This window comes from Dipodomys spectabilis, unplaced genomic scaffold (assembly GCF_019054845.1).
Source record: "Dipodomys spectabilis isolate Male_0828 unplaced genomic scaffold, ASM1905484v1 ptg000085l, whole genome shotgun sequence".
In the NCBI taxonomy this organism is placed as follows: domain Eukaryota; kingdom Metazoa; phylum Chordata; class Mammalia; order Rodentia; family Heteromyidae; genus Dipodomys; species Dipodomys spectabilis.
The window spans coordinates 8,439,793-8,459,731 of NW_024870762.1; the positions used below are offsets into that span (position 1 = coordinate 8,439,793).

The 19,939-nt window shown below is 37.6% G+C and overlaps 1 protein-coding gene across 1 annotated transcript; it reads right to left on the reverse strand.

The window, feature by feature from the left end:
* Positions 1–11,017: 11,017 nt before the first annotated feature.
* LOC122111256 (putative vomeronasal receptor-like protein 4) lies at positions 11,018–11,996 on the reverse strand. Its single transcript, XM_042683975.1, has one exon. The coding sequence runs from the start codon at positions 11,924–11,926 to the stop codon at positions 11,018–11,020; it is 909 nt and encodes a 302-aa protein (XP_042539909.1). The 5' UTR covers positions 11,927–11,996.
* Between the last annotated feature and the right edge of the window lie 7,943 nt (positions 11,997–19,939).

The window sequence follows — 19,939 nt, forward strand, 5'->3', positions numbered from 1 at the left end:
AGAAATTATATTGTATATGGGATCCAGGAAAGGGAAAATACATACTAAATATTTTAATAAAGATAGAATGTAATATCCTTAAGAGACTGAAGAACTCTATCAATAAGAAATATGATTAAGTGAAAATGCCACCTGTTGATGGGAAATAAAGCACAAATGTTATGCAGAGATTTCATGGGAGAAATGCGTCCTCACACCCATGCTCCTATACACCTCTGACTTATTTGAAAAGAACGTCTTCAGGGGCTGAGAAGGTGGCTCAGTGGTAGAGTGCTTGCCTTGCATGCCTGAGGCCCTGGGTTCGATTCCTCAGCACCACATAAGCAAAAAAAGAAAAGAAAAGAAAAGAACATCTTCAATGCAGCAAACACATTTGTGCACAAGGACTCCATCACAGACCAAATAACAGAGGTTTCTGAATGGTGATCTAACATCAAATTCACTTCCTTTTGAATGCCTTAACTATAGCGTGTATTACCTACTTATTAAAATAACAAGTTTATGTCATTCCACATGAATACATGCTGAACTTACTATTATTTTCTAAGTTCCTCAATCCCATTCCGTGCAGACATACCTAAAGGAAATACTAGGGTTACCAAATGCTATCAATTAGCCACAAAAGATCCTTTCATTAGTATTTATGATAGTTGTGTTACAAGAGAAGGAATACTACAATGTATAAATTTTAACTAACACAGATCTAAAAGCACAAATCTTTTTGTACAATTAGTCCTCATCTAATAATGTTGATTAGAATTTACCAAATTGCTTTTGTGAATGCCTATTATTAGAATAGGGGTAGTGAAAGACTAGGCTCAGGACTTGAAATTAGAGTATAGACATGTGTGAAGCAGTAACAATGATTCCCCTCCCCCACATAAATGATAAAAGCCAGTTTGAAAGGAATTTGGAATTACATCCAATTTTTTGAGAGTAGCAGAGTGAAAATGAGATTTCTAGATCATTCTACTTGTCTCTAGTTTTTGTGTCAGCCTTAGCTGGAGGCTACTAGGATTTTTGTTCAACTATGAATATGTCTATGTTTATGCTATTTGATGAGATTGTATTTTACACAGAGAATAACTGAACAAAGAGTACTTTGAAGCTTACATACAAAAAGATGAATGAAACAAAAGTTCTAATATTTTTCTCACCCACTAACATGCCAACTTTGAGCCAAAGTTTACCTCTTTGAATTGGCATAAATGGCCTGGTAAACAACGGGTCACAGATTCTTAAACACTCATTGCTAAGACATCTTTCTCTAAGGAGAATGCTAAATATGAACAGAGGATATAAGCTGTCTAGTTAAAAGGAAAGGAAAACAAAGCATCAGAAAGGTCAGCATTCATCTCCGGTTGAGGTTTGCAAAGAACTATGGAGCTCTGAAGGTAGAGAGCACGGAGTTCTAAGACGGTGCCATGTGGAGAAGAAATGCCCTGGCCTTAGCCATGACAACCTAAAACACGGCATCGCATGGAACCATAAGAGTGAGAAAAATCCATTTCATGTTCTGACTTTCTGGTGGAAAATAGTAAAAGTTGTCACTTTTGCTAATTTTAAGTGACTTTATGCTAGTTTTTTGTTGGAATGGATAAAGTCATGCTTATCAATGAATTGAGAATCCAAAAGAAGACTAGCATGGAATTGTGCCATGGAGACCCCAGATTGATTCTCTCCCACTGGGAAGCTCTGGGACTGCTGGTGATGGTCTGGACCAAAATTAGGAGAATGCTGATACCAACTGAAAGGCCCTGGGCCATTCTGTCCATGTAAACAACACTCTGACAGCTTATGGCACCTAGTACATTTATCAAACCAAAAGCTACTCTTGTCTTTAGCATTCCTTTTAGTAGCAGCATTAGTGTCTTTGTAAAAACCCAGTGGATGAAATGAAATTGCTTAGATTTCCTCTCTGTGCTTCCCACCCAACTGAGCATATTAATTACAAAAGCAGAAAGGTTTATCCACAATGCCAAGTCCAGTAATAAAGAAGTTTTTGCCTTAGCAATGTTCAAAGCCATTTTTGTCTTCATAGGTAGAAAAACTTAGATGCAGGAAATGCTGTTTTGAAGAAAAGCATCAGTAGTGATTGTATGTATCTGTAAAAAAACAATAACAAAAACAAAAACAAAAAACAACCCCCCCCCACTTCATCCTATAGCTATTTCCTGGCATATAGGGGAACACACACTCTCTCTCTGTTTCCCTCTGTCTCTGTCTCTGTCTCTCTGTCTCTCTCTCTCTCTCTCTCTCTAACTATACATTATATATATTATCTGGTTTATATATTATCAAGTTTTTGTTCAGTAACTGATTTTTTTTCACACTTGGTGGGTCATTGGTTGTGGTCTCAAATGCCATCCTGAAAACTAATATTCAATGGTCTAAATTCTCTATCCAAATTTTCCTTTGAGGTCCATAGTAACCAAGGACTCATTTGCTTAAATCCTAATATGTCATATTTATTTTCAATTTCAGCCTGGTGAAGGTAAATGCCCCAATTTTGGCCAGGATATTTTCCTGTTTTTTTTTTTTATTTTATTCTGTCATGTTTCCAATATCTACTTGCAAATGTCTGGGGTTCATGCTTAACCTGTCTGATTTCCTAACACCCTTCAACTTCTTTAATATTTCTTAATTTTAGGAACAGTTCAACTTCAATTCTCTGTCTTAGTTTTTTTTTTTTTTCAATTTTCCTTTCTCTACTTTTCATGAGTAAAATTTCTACATTTGGTTTTCGCTTCCACATTTTTTTTGTCGTTCATGGGACTTGAACTCTGGGCCTGAGCGCTTTCCCTCAGCTGTTCAGCACAAGGCTAGCGCTCTACCAGTTGACCTATAGCACCACCTCCGGTTTTCTAGTGGTTTATTAGAGAGAAGAGTTTCACGGACTTTCCTGCCCAGGCTGGCTTTGAACAGTGAACCTCTGATCTCAGCCTCCTGATTAGCTAGGATTACAGGCATGAGCCACTAGCGCCAGGCTTGCTCCCAAATTTTATAATTCTTTTTTTGACTAATCTCAGTATTACAGAGATAAATTTGTACCCCAAATTGATTCTGTGATTTAGTTACTTACGAATATTCTGTAGTACTTTGTAAGCCTCAATAGCAGGCCAAATGCCATAGCCTTTTCATTTAGGATTCAATAGTTAAAAGTGAGTCAGCCAAAGACAAGCACCAAGTATCCATCTGAAAAAAAAATCAGATAATTGATTGGCTGCAGCCAGGAATGATATCCTACAGATTGGAATGCTACCTAGGAGGTCTTTAGAGAAAAGTTTGATTTTGCATTGACTTATATCTGGGACCTGTTTCAGACTGCTGAATGGGTTTGAGACATGTTTATGTTTATCCAGGCTGTTAGAAGGGAGTGTGTGTTAATATGTTTTCATAAGATGTAGGAATCTGTGATAATAGCTTTAATAGTATAATTGTTCTGAAGGGAGATTGCTCATCTTGTGGGCCATGGTGGTATTTTATAGGTGCTGCATAACTCTATGAGAAACGATTTTAAAAAAAAAACAAACAGGTATAACTTCATCCTGATTACTTTGATTAAAAGTGAGCTGATAAAAAAATGAGGCTTCTTTGGTCTTTATCAGCTCAAGCTGATTTTCAGACTTGAAGACTGGATAAAATCTTAGAGTTCCAAATTCATATCTCACGTACAAACTTAAACCAAAATATGGAGAATTTAAAAGAATAAAAGAACTCAGTACATACAGTCCACTCATAGTATTTGCATTTAGTCTCTATACATGGAATGCAATTCGATAAGCAGTCCACTTTGACTCCCTATCACATATAAATGGGTTTATTGTATTTCTCTCTCCTCTTTCTCTATCACATATAAATGCATTTATAATATTTCTCTCCTTTTTCTCACTTGGAAATATGGATTGTAAGAACATAGACTTGTACCTAGGTTTGTATCAGCTGACTTTAGGAGTAGCAGCTATTGTCTATTAGATTGTTCCTTGTCCCCTAAATTTGAGTGACTAAAGAATTCTTGACAAGATGCATTGTACTCATAAACAAGCATTTTGAATTGAAACCTCTTTGTATAGCGACTTAAAGGTAATAAAAAGTCTTAAACAGGATTCTTAGATGCATTAAAGAAAGCAGAACATAATCCCAAATGTCTACCATGTAGTGATGTATGCCAAAGCTTCTATAAGAACAAAGGAATTGCTTAGTATGGTTGGAATAGTAAGTGGTTAGTATTTAGTCTGATATCAGGAGCTCTTAAAAATTATTGCACTTTAACTAGTATATGTCTGAGTCAAGCAGAAAAGGTCAGATAAGTTGATGTTAGGGAAATGAACCCCAAGATAATTATTCCAATGTTTTTTTGTTTTTTTTTCCTTTTGTGCAATAGTTTCTATCATATTTATAAGATGATTTCTATGTTGCTTTGTATGTCCCTCCCCCACAGTATAACCCATACTTTCACTGTTTTTGATATTGGTATAATTTGTAGAGGGGAAGGGAAAAAACAAATTTTTTTCTAGGGATACAGAGGGACACATTGCAACAATAGGATGTACAAGTCATTATGTCGAAAAACGAACTTAACAACTTTGGTGGGGCGTGGGGGGAGGATCCGGTGGGGAGAGAGGAGGAGTATGGGAAGGGATGGGAAGAGGAAAAAATGAGGAGGCAACAATGCTTGATAAGAAATGTACTCATTATCTTGCCCATGTAATTGTAACTCCTCTGTATGGTATTCTCACAATAAAAAAAATATTGCATTTGCTGGACATGGTGCTATATGACTAGATTTCCAGCACACAGGAGGCTGAGACAGGAGGTTTGATAGTTGGAAGCCAGTCTGAGCTGCACAGTGAATCCCTCTATCAACCAAACAAAAATATGAGTGTCCATAAAAAGTATGGAACTCGTAATAGACTTAACATAAGTTTTTTTAATGATATCTTTCTATAGAGTCCCAATATTTTCCATCAATCGCTTCACTGTTTTACAATTTCAAAATCTTTAGCAAAATAACAGAAATGAATCAAATATTAGATAAATTTTATGGATTCTAACCATGCTGATAGTAATAATATTGGCAGGCAAAATTGAATGCTAAGAAAAACAGTTTTCCTAATAACTTATATATCTCCCCTATCTTCACACTGGGGAAAACACAAAGTGAGAATCTTATAGAAAACCCACTGAAGAGCTTTTTTCCAGATCTTAAACCTCAGGTCAGAGATGTCCAAGCATTTCTAGAGGAATAGCTGCTGGAATAGTCCCTTCCACTTTCTTGCTCACAATTGATACCTTAGATATTAGAAAAGGAAAGTAGTATCTAAGATTCATAGGCCCTCTTATCGATTTTCTGCATTAGTCAAAGACAGATTAACATTCATACTCAAATGGCATGTGTGAATAGCAACAACAAAAAAATCACATCTACCTACCTGAGCTGTGCTGTAGACAAGCTCTGGGTTAATCCTTTTGCTAAGATGAGGCTTTTCATGTTATGGTTATAGAAGTCTTTTTTGGGGGAGAGGGGTCTGGTCGTGGGGCCTGAACTCTGGGCCTGGGCGCTGTCCCTCAGCTCTTCAGCTCAAGGCGAGCACTCTACCACTTGAGCCACAGCGCCACTTCTGGCTTTTTTCTTTTTGCTTATGTGGTGCTGAGGAATCAAACCCAGGGCCTCAGGCATGCAAGGCAAGCACTCTACCACTGAGCCACCTTCCCAGCCCCTGGTTATAGAAGTCTTGATGCCCAAAATATATCATTTATACTTCAGTTTCATTGTTATCATCCTGCCAGGAAGAAGAAAACTCTGCAGAATCTCAGTCCCTAAAGTACAACTCCCTTCCCCGCAATTATTGTATTTGTTTGTCCCAGAAATTATCTCATAGTTAATTAAGGATTAATTAGTTTAATGGGAGTTTGTGATCTGAGTAAGTGAACCACAAAGCAAGTTTGTAAACTTCACCTGCCTAAAGTTGTAAACTGTAAACCAGCATACGGACATAGAAATAGACATGCTTTCATCAAAAGTTCTTTCAACCCCAAAAAAGCAATAATGATTGTCAGAGGGAAAGAGAGTTATAAATTTAAATAATTTATAGCACTAACACATCCAAGGAATTCTATTCAAAGATATATACAGATTAAACACAGCACCTCTCTAAATTACAATGGTGCTTTCCACAGTAAACAACTTATCAAATCAATATGGAAGCACAAAAGACCAAACCAATTTTGAGAATTAAACTATTGAGTTATCACAGTACTTGACTATAAGACAAAAGGTACAGAAATTTGTTTAAAGCAGTGACAATGGAGGAAAGAATAATACAAAATATCTTTGGGGGATGTAAAGGGGCCAGCACAGTCAAATACTAGTAAAAGGCCACAATAATCAACATTTTATAAAGCCCAGATATACCCTCAAGCATATACAGTCAATTGATTTTACAGGACACCAAGAATACACAACGAAATAAAACCAAGTACGTCTCTTCAGTAAATGATGTGACAAAATTGAGTGTTCACAGAGAGTGAAATTCGATCTTTATTGCAAACCACATAGGAAAATCAACTAAAATTACTATAAATATTGAAGCATAAGACTTGGAACCGTAAAACTCCTAGAAAAACTGGGAAGCACTCCTTGAAACTGTCCTGGGCAATAAGAATTTTGAAAACACTGAAGCAATAACTCCATAAACATACAGGTTTATATGTAAACAAAAAGCTTCTATACAACAAAGAAGCCAATCTATAATTGAAACAACGTGGCAGAAAATATTTATAAGTTATAGACCATGTAAGCACACACAGAGACACACATATTCATACCTGTGCAGACACAGCACACACACCACCACCACCAAAATTATAGTCTAGTTCAATTTTAAACTAGAAACTTCCAGAGTTTCAGATACCCATTTCATACCCCTTTGCAGTTGTGTTCCCTAGAAATTTCAATTCAAGACAAAGAGTTTGTTAGCCCTCAGTATATTCATTACTTAGTAGATAACTTAGTCATAGAAAATGCAGCACCATTCCATTCAATACTTCCTCTTTATTTTTCTAGCATATGTATTAGGGTGGGGGGGAGAATGTGAGCAAGCTGGCAGCAGTGGCTTTAGTAAACACCTGAAGGGGCTTGGAGTTCCTCCTACGATGACACCCAATAGGCTTTCTACAACAAGAATCTTACTGTGGCACAGAAAAAAATCACCAGGAAAAACTTACCTTTAACACAAAAGGTACAGAAATTTAAAAAAAACAGCGCCAAAGGAGAAAAGAATAAAGCAAAATAACTTAGGGGAAGGTAAGGTGGAGCACAGAAATGGTGGAACAAAGGGTGAAGAAATGCGGCTTGATACTCATTAGACTCTGTGTTGAAAATGAACTATACAACTTGTGGGCAAAGGGAGTTGGGAGAGGAAAAAAATGGGAGAAAGGGAGAGACCAAGTGACCCTGTTCAAAAAGAAATGGACTCATTACTTGACTTATGTAATTGTAATCTCTCTGCACATCACATTCCCAATATAAACAAACCAACAAATTAAATCACCAGGAAGAGAAGAAAGGAAAATGCTTCTTATCTACTCAGACAAGAGATGTCTGTCCACCCACAAGGTCACCACTGGGAATCTTCTCCAAGGTGCCTGAGTCAGTGGAGTTCCACGGGAGCCCACAGGTTTTCTGGTCATTTTGGAAGGGAGTGTCTATCGCAGTTTCACCAAGCAGAGCATTGTCTTTGCCTTCAGTACTAGTCGTTCCAGTGCAGCCCACAGCTGAACCCAGGCCACATTTGACATATGAAAGAGACTTGTAGTATGGATTTGGAGAATGCACCGGGAAATTCCCAGGCCCCTTGGATCTAAGCAAAAGCTTAGATCCAATGCAATGAACTTAACCAGAAATGGAGGTCAGAAAAGAAGTTGTTTACCGTACTTACACAAAGTATATGTCATAGGGTGTGAGTTTGAGCCGGGCAAGGAGCATCCTTTTTGAATCCAAAACAGTATTCTTGGAAGGAGAATCTTTCCCTCTGCTTTCCTATGCATTTGCTGACCATACTTCAGTCTTCAGTGTATTTTGAATTGACTCAACGTGGTTATTTATATATATATATATATGTATACATATGCATACACACACGTATATATATATATATATATATATATATGTATGTATGTATGTAACAAGTTCCTTAGATCTTTGGAAACAATAACAGCAACAAATTGTGAACCATATCCCCTGTGCTCCAGTGAACTAGTGTCTCTCACTGACCATCTCAATTTTTTCCAGTAGAGATACATGGTATTTCCTGATACTCTATATCACTATTTTGTACTTTGATAATTGTTTCTTGGGTATCCCCTGGCACAAACTTCATGAGTACTAGTAACTAAATTAAGGAGACATTTCAAATCTATTTGAAAAAAAAAACAAGGTAGAAAATACTTGGATGTTCCTGTTTGATTCAAAAGCTTTTGGAAAAAATAACACTGATTTCTGGCAAGAAAGTTATCTTCAGCACTTTCCCTCCATGCAAACAAGAAGCCAAAGTCCCATTAGAATTAGAAGCTAAAAACCTGGGAATAATCTGTATTTTCAACTTGCTGAAAACTCTGAACTAGTCATAGACTGCCTAGCACCAGACATTTTAAAATGAAGATGTAACTCTTCAATAAGCCTTGATTATTTTTAACATCTTGATAAAGTAAAAAAAAAAATAGAAATTCTTAGTTTATGTACTTTGGGTTGGGGTGCTGGGCCTGGGCTCTGTCCCTGAGCTCTTTATGCTCAATGCTAGCTCTTTATCACTTTGAGCCTGGCAGTACTTCCAGTCTTTGATTGGCTAATTAGAGAGAAGACTCTCATGGCAACTTTTCTGTTTTTGATTGGCTTCAAAGCACCATATTCAGATCTCAGCCTTCTGAGTAGCGAGGATTACAAATGTGAGCGTCCAGCATCCAGCTGCATTTGTATATACAGTGCATTATGTAAGTTTTCTGTTTCTCCCTCTCTATCTCTTATTCCCTGTTTCTCTCTCCACACCCCCCAGAAAAGCATAGGAAATGTTTAAAAATAACTGACAACTTTGTTTACAAATTTGTTTACTTTTCCCATAGTGATGTATGAACAATCCCAACTTTCCAATGTTACAGTTTGCTTTCTTATTTTAGACTTTATTTTTATATAATGCGGTATAAGTTCTATAAATGTGTGTCTATATACATGTAAATGCATAAAACATTTTGAGATCTCTATTATATCAGAAAATGATAGGAAACTTTTATAGTACACTTATGTACCATTTAATTGGATATGCCTAAAGTTAAGGTTAATTATACTTAATTTAATTAATTTATTGGTTGATTGTTGTATCAAGTTTGAACTGAGGGTTGTAAGCTCTTTATCAGTGACTTTTTCTCAGAGCTGGAACTTTACCACTTGAGTCAGGTTCCAGTCCATCATTTTTGCTGGTTAGTTGGAAATAGTCTGAAAGACTTTTTTCCCTAGGGTTAGTTTCAATCTGCAATCTTAAAATCTTCCCAATGTAAAGTGATAGATATATAGGCATGAGACACCATTGACCAGATCTGCTTTTAATTTTTGTAATTGCAAGATAAACAAAAATCAAGGAACATAAACAGTGCTGGATAGAAAGGTCAGCTAATTTTGCTTACTCTCTTATTTTCACACATATTGCCTACCCACACAATTTCTTACAAAGACATTTAGATTTCCAGAGACTAGTGCTGGTCCTATGGCTGTTGCTTCCTCTGGAAAGTTTCCAAAGTCAGAAGCTCAGGAGATGACTTTGTAACAAATAGAGTTCTGGCTTCCATTCCATCAAGTGCTTTCTACACCACCTAACCTCAGAAAATGCAGAGTAAGACCACTTCCTCTTTGCTCACAGAAACCCTTTTTCTGCTTCAAGAAATCTTTGTTAAGTAAGATCTAGAGCCAGCACAAAGCTTTAATAAAACAGCTGAAAAGATTTTGTGCACCTTCTAGATGAAACTGAGCTGCAGTGGACTGTGGTCTGCCCAGAGCATGGATTCCTTCTGTGGATGCCTGAGGCAGTGGGAGTTTCCTGAACTTCCCCTTTCTCTGGTCTTCTTGGAAAATCATAGAAATGTCCACCTTGGTTTCAGCAATCAAAACACACTCCTGCCTTCGGGAGTGGTGGTCCTTATGTGCCATGAATCCAGCCCACATTTGCATCCATGAGAGGATGAATACTCAGGATTTTGACTGGAGCAAAGACTTGGAGTTGTTCCTGTGCAGGCCATGTCATGAGTGACTTGAAGTGGAAGCTGTGTTCTCCAAAGGTGCAGTCTCTTGGCCTGTGAAATTTACAGCAGAGCTATAAGTGCCAGAGATGCCCCAACTATACATTGGAACACCATCTGGAGCATTGTTTTCAAAGCGAGGATAGCATCTTTGTAAAAGAATACTTTCTCCCTGTGTGTATTCCTAGGTTTTTCCTGACCATTATGGTCTTGGATATGTTTCTAATTGGCATACAGTGTTTCTCAGGATCAATTTCTTTAATGCTTTTGAAACCAAACATCTGATTTTCTATACAGATCTAAGTGAGACGTCTTGATTCTTCATTTTTCTTTTGTTCCTTAGAAAGCTACTGGTACATACTTACAAGGTACTAAATAACTTCCTGAAGATTGTGAGCACTAAAGTTTATTTGGTCTAACATTAATACAAGTGATTAGTTCATCAAAAGTTGGGGTTTGAGGGAAAATACACTCTGTATTTGAAGGACCAGAAGTATTTTCTTCCCAGGCAAGAAACTACAGGATGGGAATAGGAAGAAAATAAGAATCTGTCTGGCCAAGATTCTAGAATCTCTGAATCAAACTTAGATTTTTAAGAACTAGACTTCTTAAAAATAAAATAAATCTATGAAAATATAGTCTTATTGTCATGATATCATAGAATGGTAGCATAAAGAAATTTACACATCTGGCTCATTGAGGAATCAATGTAATGTAATTTTTGTACTTCTCAGTGAACAGTCCAGTATTTAGCAGCCTGTGCGTCCCTGATGATCAAGATGAAGGGACTGAGACCAGCATACCCAAGGACTAGAAATACCTTGGTATTTAGTACTGTGCAGTCATGTGTCATGATAGAACCTATATATATTGTGGAAATGAAATCTGCCAAATAAAAAAAAAGAAAATAGGTCAAGAGAATGAGAGTCCTTAGAGTGGCTCTGATTTCTGGGCTGGAATTGTGTGTGAACCTGGAGTTATGAAGGTAGAGGACTCGCTTGTGATGGTTATACAGATGGAAAGCCATGTACCCACTGTTCCAGCCCATGAGACTCTGAAAGATCACATCCTGAAGAGTCATGAGGGAGAGGAAAAGCCACCTAACCACATGCTTAGATTGATGCATATGACAATACCTAACATGTATTTCAATTCTGGAGCTGTTCATGCTATTGAGTGATGTCATGTAGAGGAACAAATAGGAGCTTATCAGAGAGTTCCAGACCCAAAAGATGAGAAGATAGGGGAGAACTTGCCATGCAGCCTGTGGTTTGAGCTTTCTCCACTGAGTGGTTCTTGGACTGATAGTAATGGCCTGGACCATGGTGAGGAGACAGGTGGTGCAGACGGAAAGGCCTCGAGCTAGTTTTTCCATATAAATCACAGTTTTGTAACCAACATCACCTAGGAAGTTTATGGAACAAAGATCTGTGGCTAATATTCCTCTGGCCCCTATGCTACAAATAATGATTATATTTGAAAAAACCAGGTGAATGTGAATAATGCATATGGGTTTCTTTTTTTCAGGACCCATAATGACAATATATACATGTTTCACAAGTACAAAGATGTTTCCTAAAATTCCAGGTCCAGTAAGCATATAGAAGATTATCCTTTGAATGAGGTTACTCCAAATCATCTGATTTCATATACAGGATCGGGAAAAGCCTTTTGAGAAGCACAATCAAGTAAAGATGACATAGTTCAGGTCTATTGATTATCCTTGTTTACAAAGTAAAGTAATGGTTTATGAAGTATTTAAATGTACAAAGTAATTTCCTGGAAGAGGCCTAAGCTCCTTTCTTTCCTCACTTCCTCCCTCCTTTATTTCCTCTTTTCCTTCCTTTGTTTTCTTTCTTTTTTCTTTCCCTCCCAACTTTCCTCCTTTTCTTCCCTCCCTTTGTCTCTTCCTTCCTTCCTTCATCCCTTGCTTCCTCCCTTGCTTCCTCTCTTTCTCTTTCACTCTGTCTGTCTCTCTGTCTATTTGCTAGTCCTGAGGGTTGAACTCTGTCTTTGAACTCTTTAGCTAAAGGCTACCACTCTACCACTTGAAATACAGATCCACTTCCACCTTTTTTGTTTCTGGTGGTTTATTGGAAATAAGTGTCCCATGGACTTTCCTGCCTTCACTGGTCTGAACTGTGATCCTCAGATCTTAATCTCCTGAGTAGCTAGAATTACAGGCATGAGGTACCAGTGACCAGCACTTTCTTCCTTTCTTGATTCCTGGGACCTGGGCATCTTGGTGACTACAATTTAGACACAGATTACATGCATCCACCTGTTTTTTTCCTTCTTTCTATTCCTCATGTCCAAATTTTCAATGATCATGTTCTTTTTCCACGAGAGGTAGGCAAAAGCAATAAATATATGCAGTCAATTTCCAATCTGTATACCTTTCACTTCTCATAACCAATACATACAATCACTATGGTGGATTTTTTCTTTTCTTGTCTTTTTTATCATGTGTGTTGCTTGAACTCAGGTCCTGGGTGTGTCACTGAGGCTGTTTGTGTTCAAACTTGGCACTCTACCAATTGAGTAACAACATTACGTCAGGCTTTAGAGTGGTTAATTGGAGATATGTGTCTCATGGGGACTTTTTTTTTTGCCTGGGCTGGCTTTGTACTACCATCCTCAGATCTCAACCTCGACAGTAGCTAGAATTACAGGCATGAGCCACCAGCACCTGTCATTGGTAGTTTTGATTGTACTTTTCCTTCCCTGGGATCATCTGTATGATCTTGTATGCATTCATCCTTCAAGTAAGCAAAGAATCCACACCCTGTAAACCAAACTACTCTAAAATCTCCTGCTGTGATTTGTAAAACCACTTTATAAAGTGGTGTCTTTTTCTTTTCTGCGTATTCTGTATTATATTCAAAATGAAGATCAGAACATAAATTTATGTTGCTTTTATTCTTACCAATCATAAAAAGCTTACCATGCAACCTGAATTTAGTCCTCCACAATTTCTTGTTTATTAAATTTATTTGTGCAATACTTTCAACATTATTCCCCATCACCTCCCCTGGAAGATATCATATAGACACTTTGCCAAAAAGAATAGGCATAATGTCTCTATGGTAAACTTTTTCCCAACCAGTAACCTTCCTAGCACAATGCTGGCTATGGGTCAGAAATCAGCTTGGAATTTTGTCCCTTAGTATTATTACCTGACCCCACCGGGCTGTGTTCCCTGGCTGGCTGGATGTCTGCCAGCTGCCATCATCCTCCCCTGCATAATGAAAACTACTTGGAGATGTCACTTTTGAGTCTATTTACATATGTTTCCTGACATAATCTCCTGCTATTAAGTGCTTGAAAAACAGCTTACAAATAAATTATGAATTCAGGCATATGACTCAAAACTTGACAATAAACTCAGCTCAGCAACGTATCAGCTAAACAGATTGTGAAGGCATTTGGGTTCCTATAGGTTTCATTTTAGATGTTAAAACTCAGTGGCCTGGAGAAGTCAATGCACTTTGATTTCAGTTTCAGTGACTTCTCACATGTAGAGATGAGGTGAACACACAGGTTTCTACAGATACAGGAAATGACGGGGACTATCCTTAAAGACACTCATAAATCAGAGTTAATTTTTACTTGCCATACCTCCGGTATTGCTCTGGCTAAGATTTTACTTTAGAAAAATATACATGTTGGTTCTCTGAAATATTCATAATAAACCTTAGAATAAAGAAACCTTAGAATAAAGAAAGAGTATCTTTGTTGTCTTGATGAATGTTACAAGTGGGCTGGAAAAGCCATACACCTATATCTACTCTAAAACCTTTTTAGGAGAGACATTGATGTGTATATTAATATTTTATAAGCTTCTTATCTCTTTCTAACTCAATGCCTTCTTGTAGAGAGAAAAACAGAGGTTAGAGGTAGAGAGGAATTAATCGGTCTTCCTCTACCACAGTTCTGTCTGATACCTTCCTATTCTACAAATGGTCAAATGTCTCAGACCCTTCTCTCTCACAACCTGCCCCTGACCTGTGTCTCCACAGCTTCCTTTTTAAAGTCAAAGGTAGCCCCAACCTTCAGTACTCGATCACTTACCTACATAGATGTTGCAGCTGACTCAACTTGGAAATTGTGATTAGGTGGTAAGGGTCAGGTTGTATTTATCCTTCCTTAGACTCAGTGCTCATAACCAATTCCATTGCTGTCAAGATGTCACTGTCATGAGTTTTATCTTCCCCAGGGGAAAAGTGCTCCTTCTGCACCTCTCCATCCCTGAGGCACAATTCTGCTGTCTTCTTACTACTCTGTAATTTGCTGAGGCCAGAAACTTGCTGAGTGAATTATAGTGAATGTGCATTAATAAGGAGTCATGGTAATGATGAAGAGTTCCCTAAATGGTCCAAGTTTCTTCAACTTGGTTTTACTCTCATCCCATATCCTCCATTCATCATCAAAGCCAGGAAGTAATGTTAAAGAAACTTCTGAGAATCCACAGAGGTCATTTTCTGAATATTTTCTGAGTACACCTTCATTGATAGAAAAGATCATCAAACTGTGTGCAACAGAAAAAAGCAAAGAAAAGATCATCAAATGGTACAGTCTAGATCTATTCTTGCACATATTGTCCAGGACATGGCAGTTGGGGACTTATGGAGAGCTGCGATGGTGTGTGTCCTGATTTCACTTCTGGCTGTTTTCTTGGGCCCTTTCATGTGTTTTACTGAGGTATTCACTTCTATTTTATGCTCCTTGTTATAAGTATTTTTCCTTGAAATGTTCACTGCCAAACCAGGATTGTCTTTTTTTTTGTTGGTTGTTCTTGGGTCTTGAACTCAGGACTTGGATGCTGTCCCTGGGCTCTTTTGTTCAAGGCTAGCACTCTACCACTTTGAGGCACGGCTCTAAGTAAGGTTTTCTGGTGGTTATTTGGAGATAGAAGTGTCACACTTTCCTTCCAGAGCAGTCTTTGAACTGTGATCCTCAGCCCTCAGCATCATGAGTAGCTAGGATTACATGTGTAAGCCACCAGCCCCAGCATGATTGTTTTTTAGATGCTCAACTTCTGTGGTCATTGCCCAGGAGAACTGACCGGATGTGTGTAGGCTTCCCTATGAGATTCACACCTCAGCTCTGTATCCCTCATACCATTTTCAGAAATGGTCCCTTTCTCATTGGACACCACAAAAGATCTAAGGAGAGGGAGGCAGGTAATTCTATATTCACCACAGGCAGATATGCAGATTTACCTTAAATAAAACTTTTCTGAGCTCCCCCCATTGCCTAATATTTCCTGAAGTAAAGGAGTGCAGTGAAGTGAGGGGAATAAGAGACCTAACATCCAGGTGACACTTTCTTTTTTAACCCACAACCCACGGTTGTATTTAGGGAGAGCAGAGAAGAGAGGAGAGTTCCTGCACTTGCCAGAGGAACTGATAGCAGAATCTGTTGGTTGTCCAAACTACCTGCCTTTCTGTGACACCTATTCCATGTGAATAGATTACCTATGCATCCTAGAATATCTCTGGTCACCATAGAGATGGTGGGTGTGGCTAGGCAATGGATCACAATCAGAATACTTTCAATCACAGAGATCTCGGGGGTGATTAGTTGATTTTGTTCTGTGGTATCTGTATGTACACTGTAGGAGGAAAGAGCTTAATTGATCTACACAATGAGAAAAACACACAGAGCAACTGAACAGAAATCTGGCTTGAGTCACTAAATGTATCATAATCAATTTTCAGATTTGAATCCGTATCACAACCCCTTCAAAGGAGGTGAAGCCAGAGCCCCATTACAGTGACATCACAACAAAGGTGTGCTGCCAATCTACAGCCAGGCCTGAACAAAAACAACTGTAGTCATTCACTAGTGTACTGTGTTACAGGAGATGTACTTAGATTTCTTAGAGATGGATGAATACCAACTCTGAATAGAAATTATCTTCTGGAGATCCAAAGTATTCCTATGAACTAGAGGATTATGGCTTTAACAAAGAAATTTAATTACCAGAGTTTTGTCTCAGGCTCATGTTTTCTTATAAGACATATCTGAGGATCTTTGTTCTCTTGAGGTAAATCTCTTATTTCTCTGAGAACCCTTTCACCGTTTTGAGTTGTTTCAACTTGTAGAATCTTGTTTTTAAGTGATGAGTATGTGTATGGATTGAAATGTTTTAATTGATATAAAAGTGATATTCATAAGGCTTATAGTTATACAAGTCAGGTAATGAGCATATTTCTTAAAAATTACTTTATTGTCAGTGTTGATGTTTGGAGGTTTGCCTTCTTAGGGTTTTCTGAACCTCTTGAACTTGAAAGTTCATTTTGTCATTTGAAGTTTTCAGTCAATTTTTTCCTCAATCTTTCATAAGATTTCACAGGCAAAAATCATTGCAGAGTTCATGTCTAGTGTATTGGAAAACAGTACTTGTGGATGTATGAGAAGGGAAATGCAAATGATGTGACTTCTCTCCATGTGGGCAAACTGTAAAATTGTATGATTCTGTGTTTTATTTGCTACCTTCCACCATTTTGATGTATAAAACGTTTAATTTTTACGTTAATTTTTTGGTAGTTTTCTTCTGATGATTTAGATGTATTTTAACTGTTGTCAACTCAGTTCTGAAATATAAAAGTGGAGCTGAAAATAGCAGTGTTGGGAAACTCAAATTCGAGGCTTAGCAATTCATAACATCGGGCAGGAATTATATTTTACTTGTGTGTAACATCCCCCTCCCCCCTTTTTTTTCTTGAGATGGAGTCTCTATTGAGGCTAAGCTGAGCTTGACATTTGAACCCCTGGCCCCAGACACCACAGCTGTGTTGACAGCTGTAAATGACCACACCCAGCCTTCCTGTCTATTCTTAATATTCAGTAATATATTCTTCATGATACAAACTTCATATGGTAGCAGTTCATTTCCAGATTGTGCCATACTGTGTTTGAATTTAATACCAATAATTGATTCAGAATGTGTTTGCTTTGTTTTGTTCTTTATGTTGAAAGCTGTAAAAGAAAGAGAAATTACTGTTTGCAAGTCTCAGCTATATGAAAAATAAAGGTTCTGTACTTATAGTAATTTAAGTAATTTAAGAGTTGTGTATGTATAGAACTAACTAACTCAAAAAGGGACAGCCATTTACTACTGTTAATTAGGGAAATTTAAACCTGTATGTTTATATGGACAATAATGATAAATAATAGAACATTTTTTTTGCCATGTGGGACTTAAACTCAGATCTTGGATGCTGTTCCTAAATTTTTTCTGTTCAAGGTTAGCATTCTACACTTGAGCTATAGCTCCACCTTTAGCACATTGCTGGTTAATTAGAGAGAAAAATCTCATAGATTTTCCTGTCTAGGTTGGCTTTGAAAACATGATCCTCAGATCTCAGCCTATGTGGTATTGAGGAATCGAACCCAGGGCCTCAGACATGCCAGGCAAGCGCTCTACCACTGAGCCACCTTCCCAGACCTCTTGCTATTGTTTCTAACATATTTATAAGGTGATTATTTTTGTTGCTTTGTATGTTCCTCCCCCATGGTATAACCCTTATTTTCATCTTATTTGATGTTGTTATCATTTGGGGAGTGGAAGGGAAAAAATAAATTGTTGTAATAGGGATACAGGTGAACCCATTGCAACAATGAGATGTACATGACGTTAGGTCGAAAAAAGAACTTTACAACTTTGGCGGGGTAGGATGGTAGGGGAAAATCAAATGAGGAGGCAACAATACTTGATAAGAAATGTACTCATTACCTTGCTCATGTAATTGTAGCCCCTCTGTACAGTGCTTTCATAATAAAAATTTATTAAAATAAAAAGAAATGAAGTTCCTTGCAAAAATACAGAAAATAAAGTAGCAATGTTGAAAAACTTACCAAGTTGATGTCCTGCTTCTTTTTTTAATTATTAGTAATAAGTTGTTTTTTATTGTGAAAATTCCATTCAGAGGGGTTACAATTACATGAGCAAGGTAATGAGTACATTTCTTATCAAGCATTCTTTCCTCCTCCTTTGTTTCCCCTTATCTTCCCTGCCCTCCCATTTCTCCCCTCTTCCCCAACACCCCCACTCCCCACCACCAAAGTTGCAAAGTTTGTTTTTTGACACAATGTCTTGTCTTGTACATCTCATTGTTACAATGGATCAGCCTGTATCCCTATTTTAAAAATTTGTTTTTTCCCTTCCCCTGCACAAATTATACCAACATCAAATACAATGAAAACAGGGGTTATACCGTGGGGGAGGGACATACAAAGCAACAAAGAAATATCTTATAAACATGTTAGAAACAATAGCAAGAAAGAAAAAAACATTTGAGTCCTTATCTTGAGGTTCATTTCGCCTAACATCAACTTATCTGACCGTTTCTGCTTGTCTCAGACATATACTAGTTATTGCAAATAAGGGAAACCATGGGACCTGTTTCTTTGGGCCTGGCTTCCTTCACTTAACGTATTTTTTTCCAAGTCTTTCCATTTCCTAACAAATGGGGCAATGTCATTCTTTCTGATGGAGGCATAGAATTCCATTGTGTATATATACCACATTTTCTTGATCCATTCATCTACTGAGGGGCATCTGGGTTAGTTCCACATCTTAGCTATGGTAAATAATGCTGCAGTAAACATTGTTATGCTGGTAGCTTTAGTGTGGTCTTGTTTGTAACCATTTGGGTAAATGCCCAAAAGTGGGATTGCTGGGTTATAAGGGAGCTCTATGTAGAGTCTTTTGAGGAACCTCCATACTACTTTCCAAAGTAGTTGGACAAGTTTACACTCCCACCAACAATGCAGTATGGTTCCCTTCTGTCCACATCCCCTCCAGCATCTGTTGTTATTAGAATTCTTGATTATAGCCATTCTAAATGGGGTGAGGTGGTATCTCAGTGTTGTTTTGATTTGCATTTCTTTTATGGCTAGGGAGGTTCAGTATTTCTTCATGTGTCTATTGGCCATCCTTCTTTCTTCTTCAGAGAAGTTTCTCGGTAAGTCTTTAGCCCACCTATATATTGGATCAGTTGTTTCTTTGAGGATTTGTTGTTGGAGGATTTAATTTTTTGAGTTCCAGATATATTTTAGATATGAGACCCTTGTCCATTGTATGCCTAGTGAAGATCTTCTCCCAATCCATAGGCTTTCTATTGATCTTGCTAGGTATGTCCTTTGCCATGCAGAAGCTCTGCAATCCCATTTGTCCAACTTTTCTTTGATTTGTTGTGTTTCTGGGTCTCTATTAAAAACATTTGGGACTGTGCTAAGGAGAACTAGAGTTTCTCCTATTCCGTCCTGTAATGTTTTCAGGGTGTCCACAGACTTTAACCTCATCATTGTGTTCCACTGCATTCATTCTATGAATAAATGCTTATGGATATTTTAACATAACCAAAAACTCCTCTTCTGCTAGTATTTAAATTGTGGTTATGAAATAATGAGCCATATGTGTGATCAAAACCTAGAAACTGGTTTCTTGCTAGTATTTAAATTGTGTTTATGAAATAATGAGCCAAATGTGGGATCAACACTTAGAAACTGGATTCTTGCCACAAAGGATAGATATACAGGAGTATTTTAGAAAATTTGCCAAATTGTTTCCTGGCTACCTACTACATATTTAGTGGTAATGAAAAACCCAGATTGAAAAATATTAGAATTAAAGGTAATAGGG

Bases quoted from the DNA above. Each gene is read 5' to 3' on its own strand.
- LOC122111256 (XM_042683975.1), bottom strand. From the start codon at position 11,926: ATGATTTGGAGTAACCTCATTCAAAGGATAATCTTCTATATGCTTACT.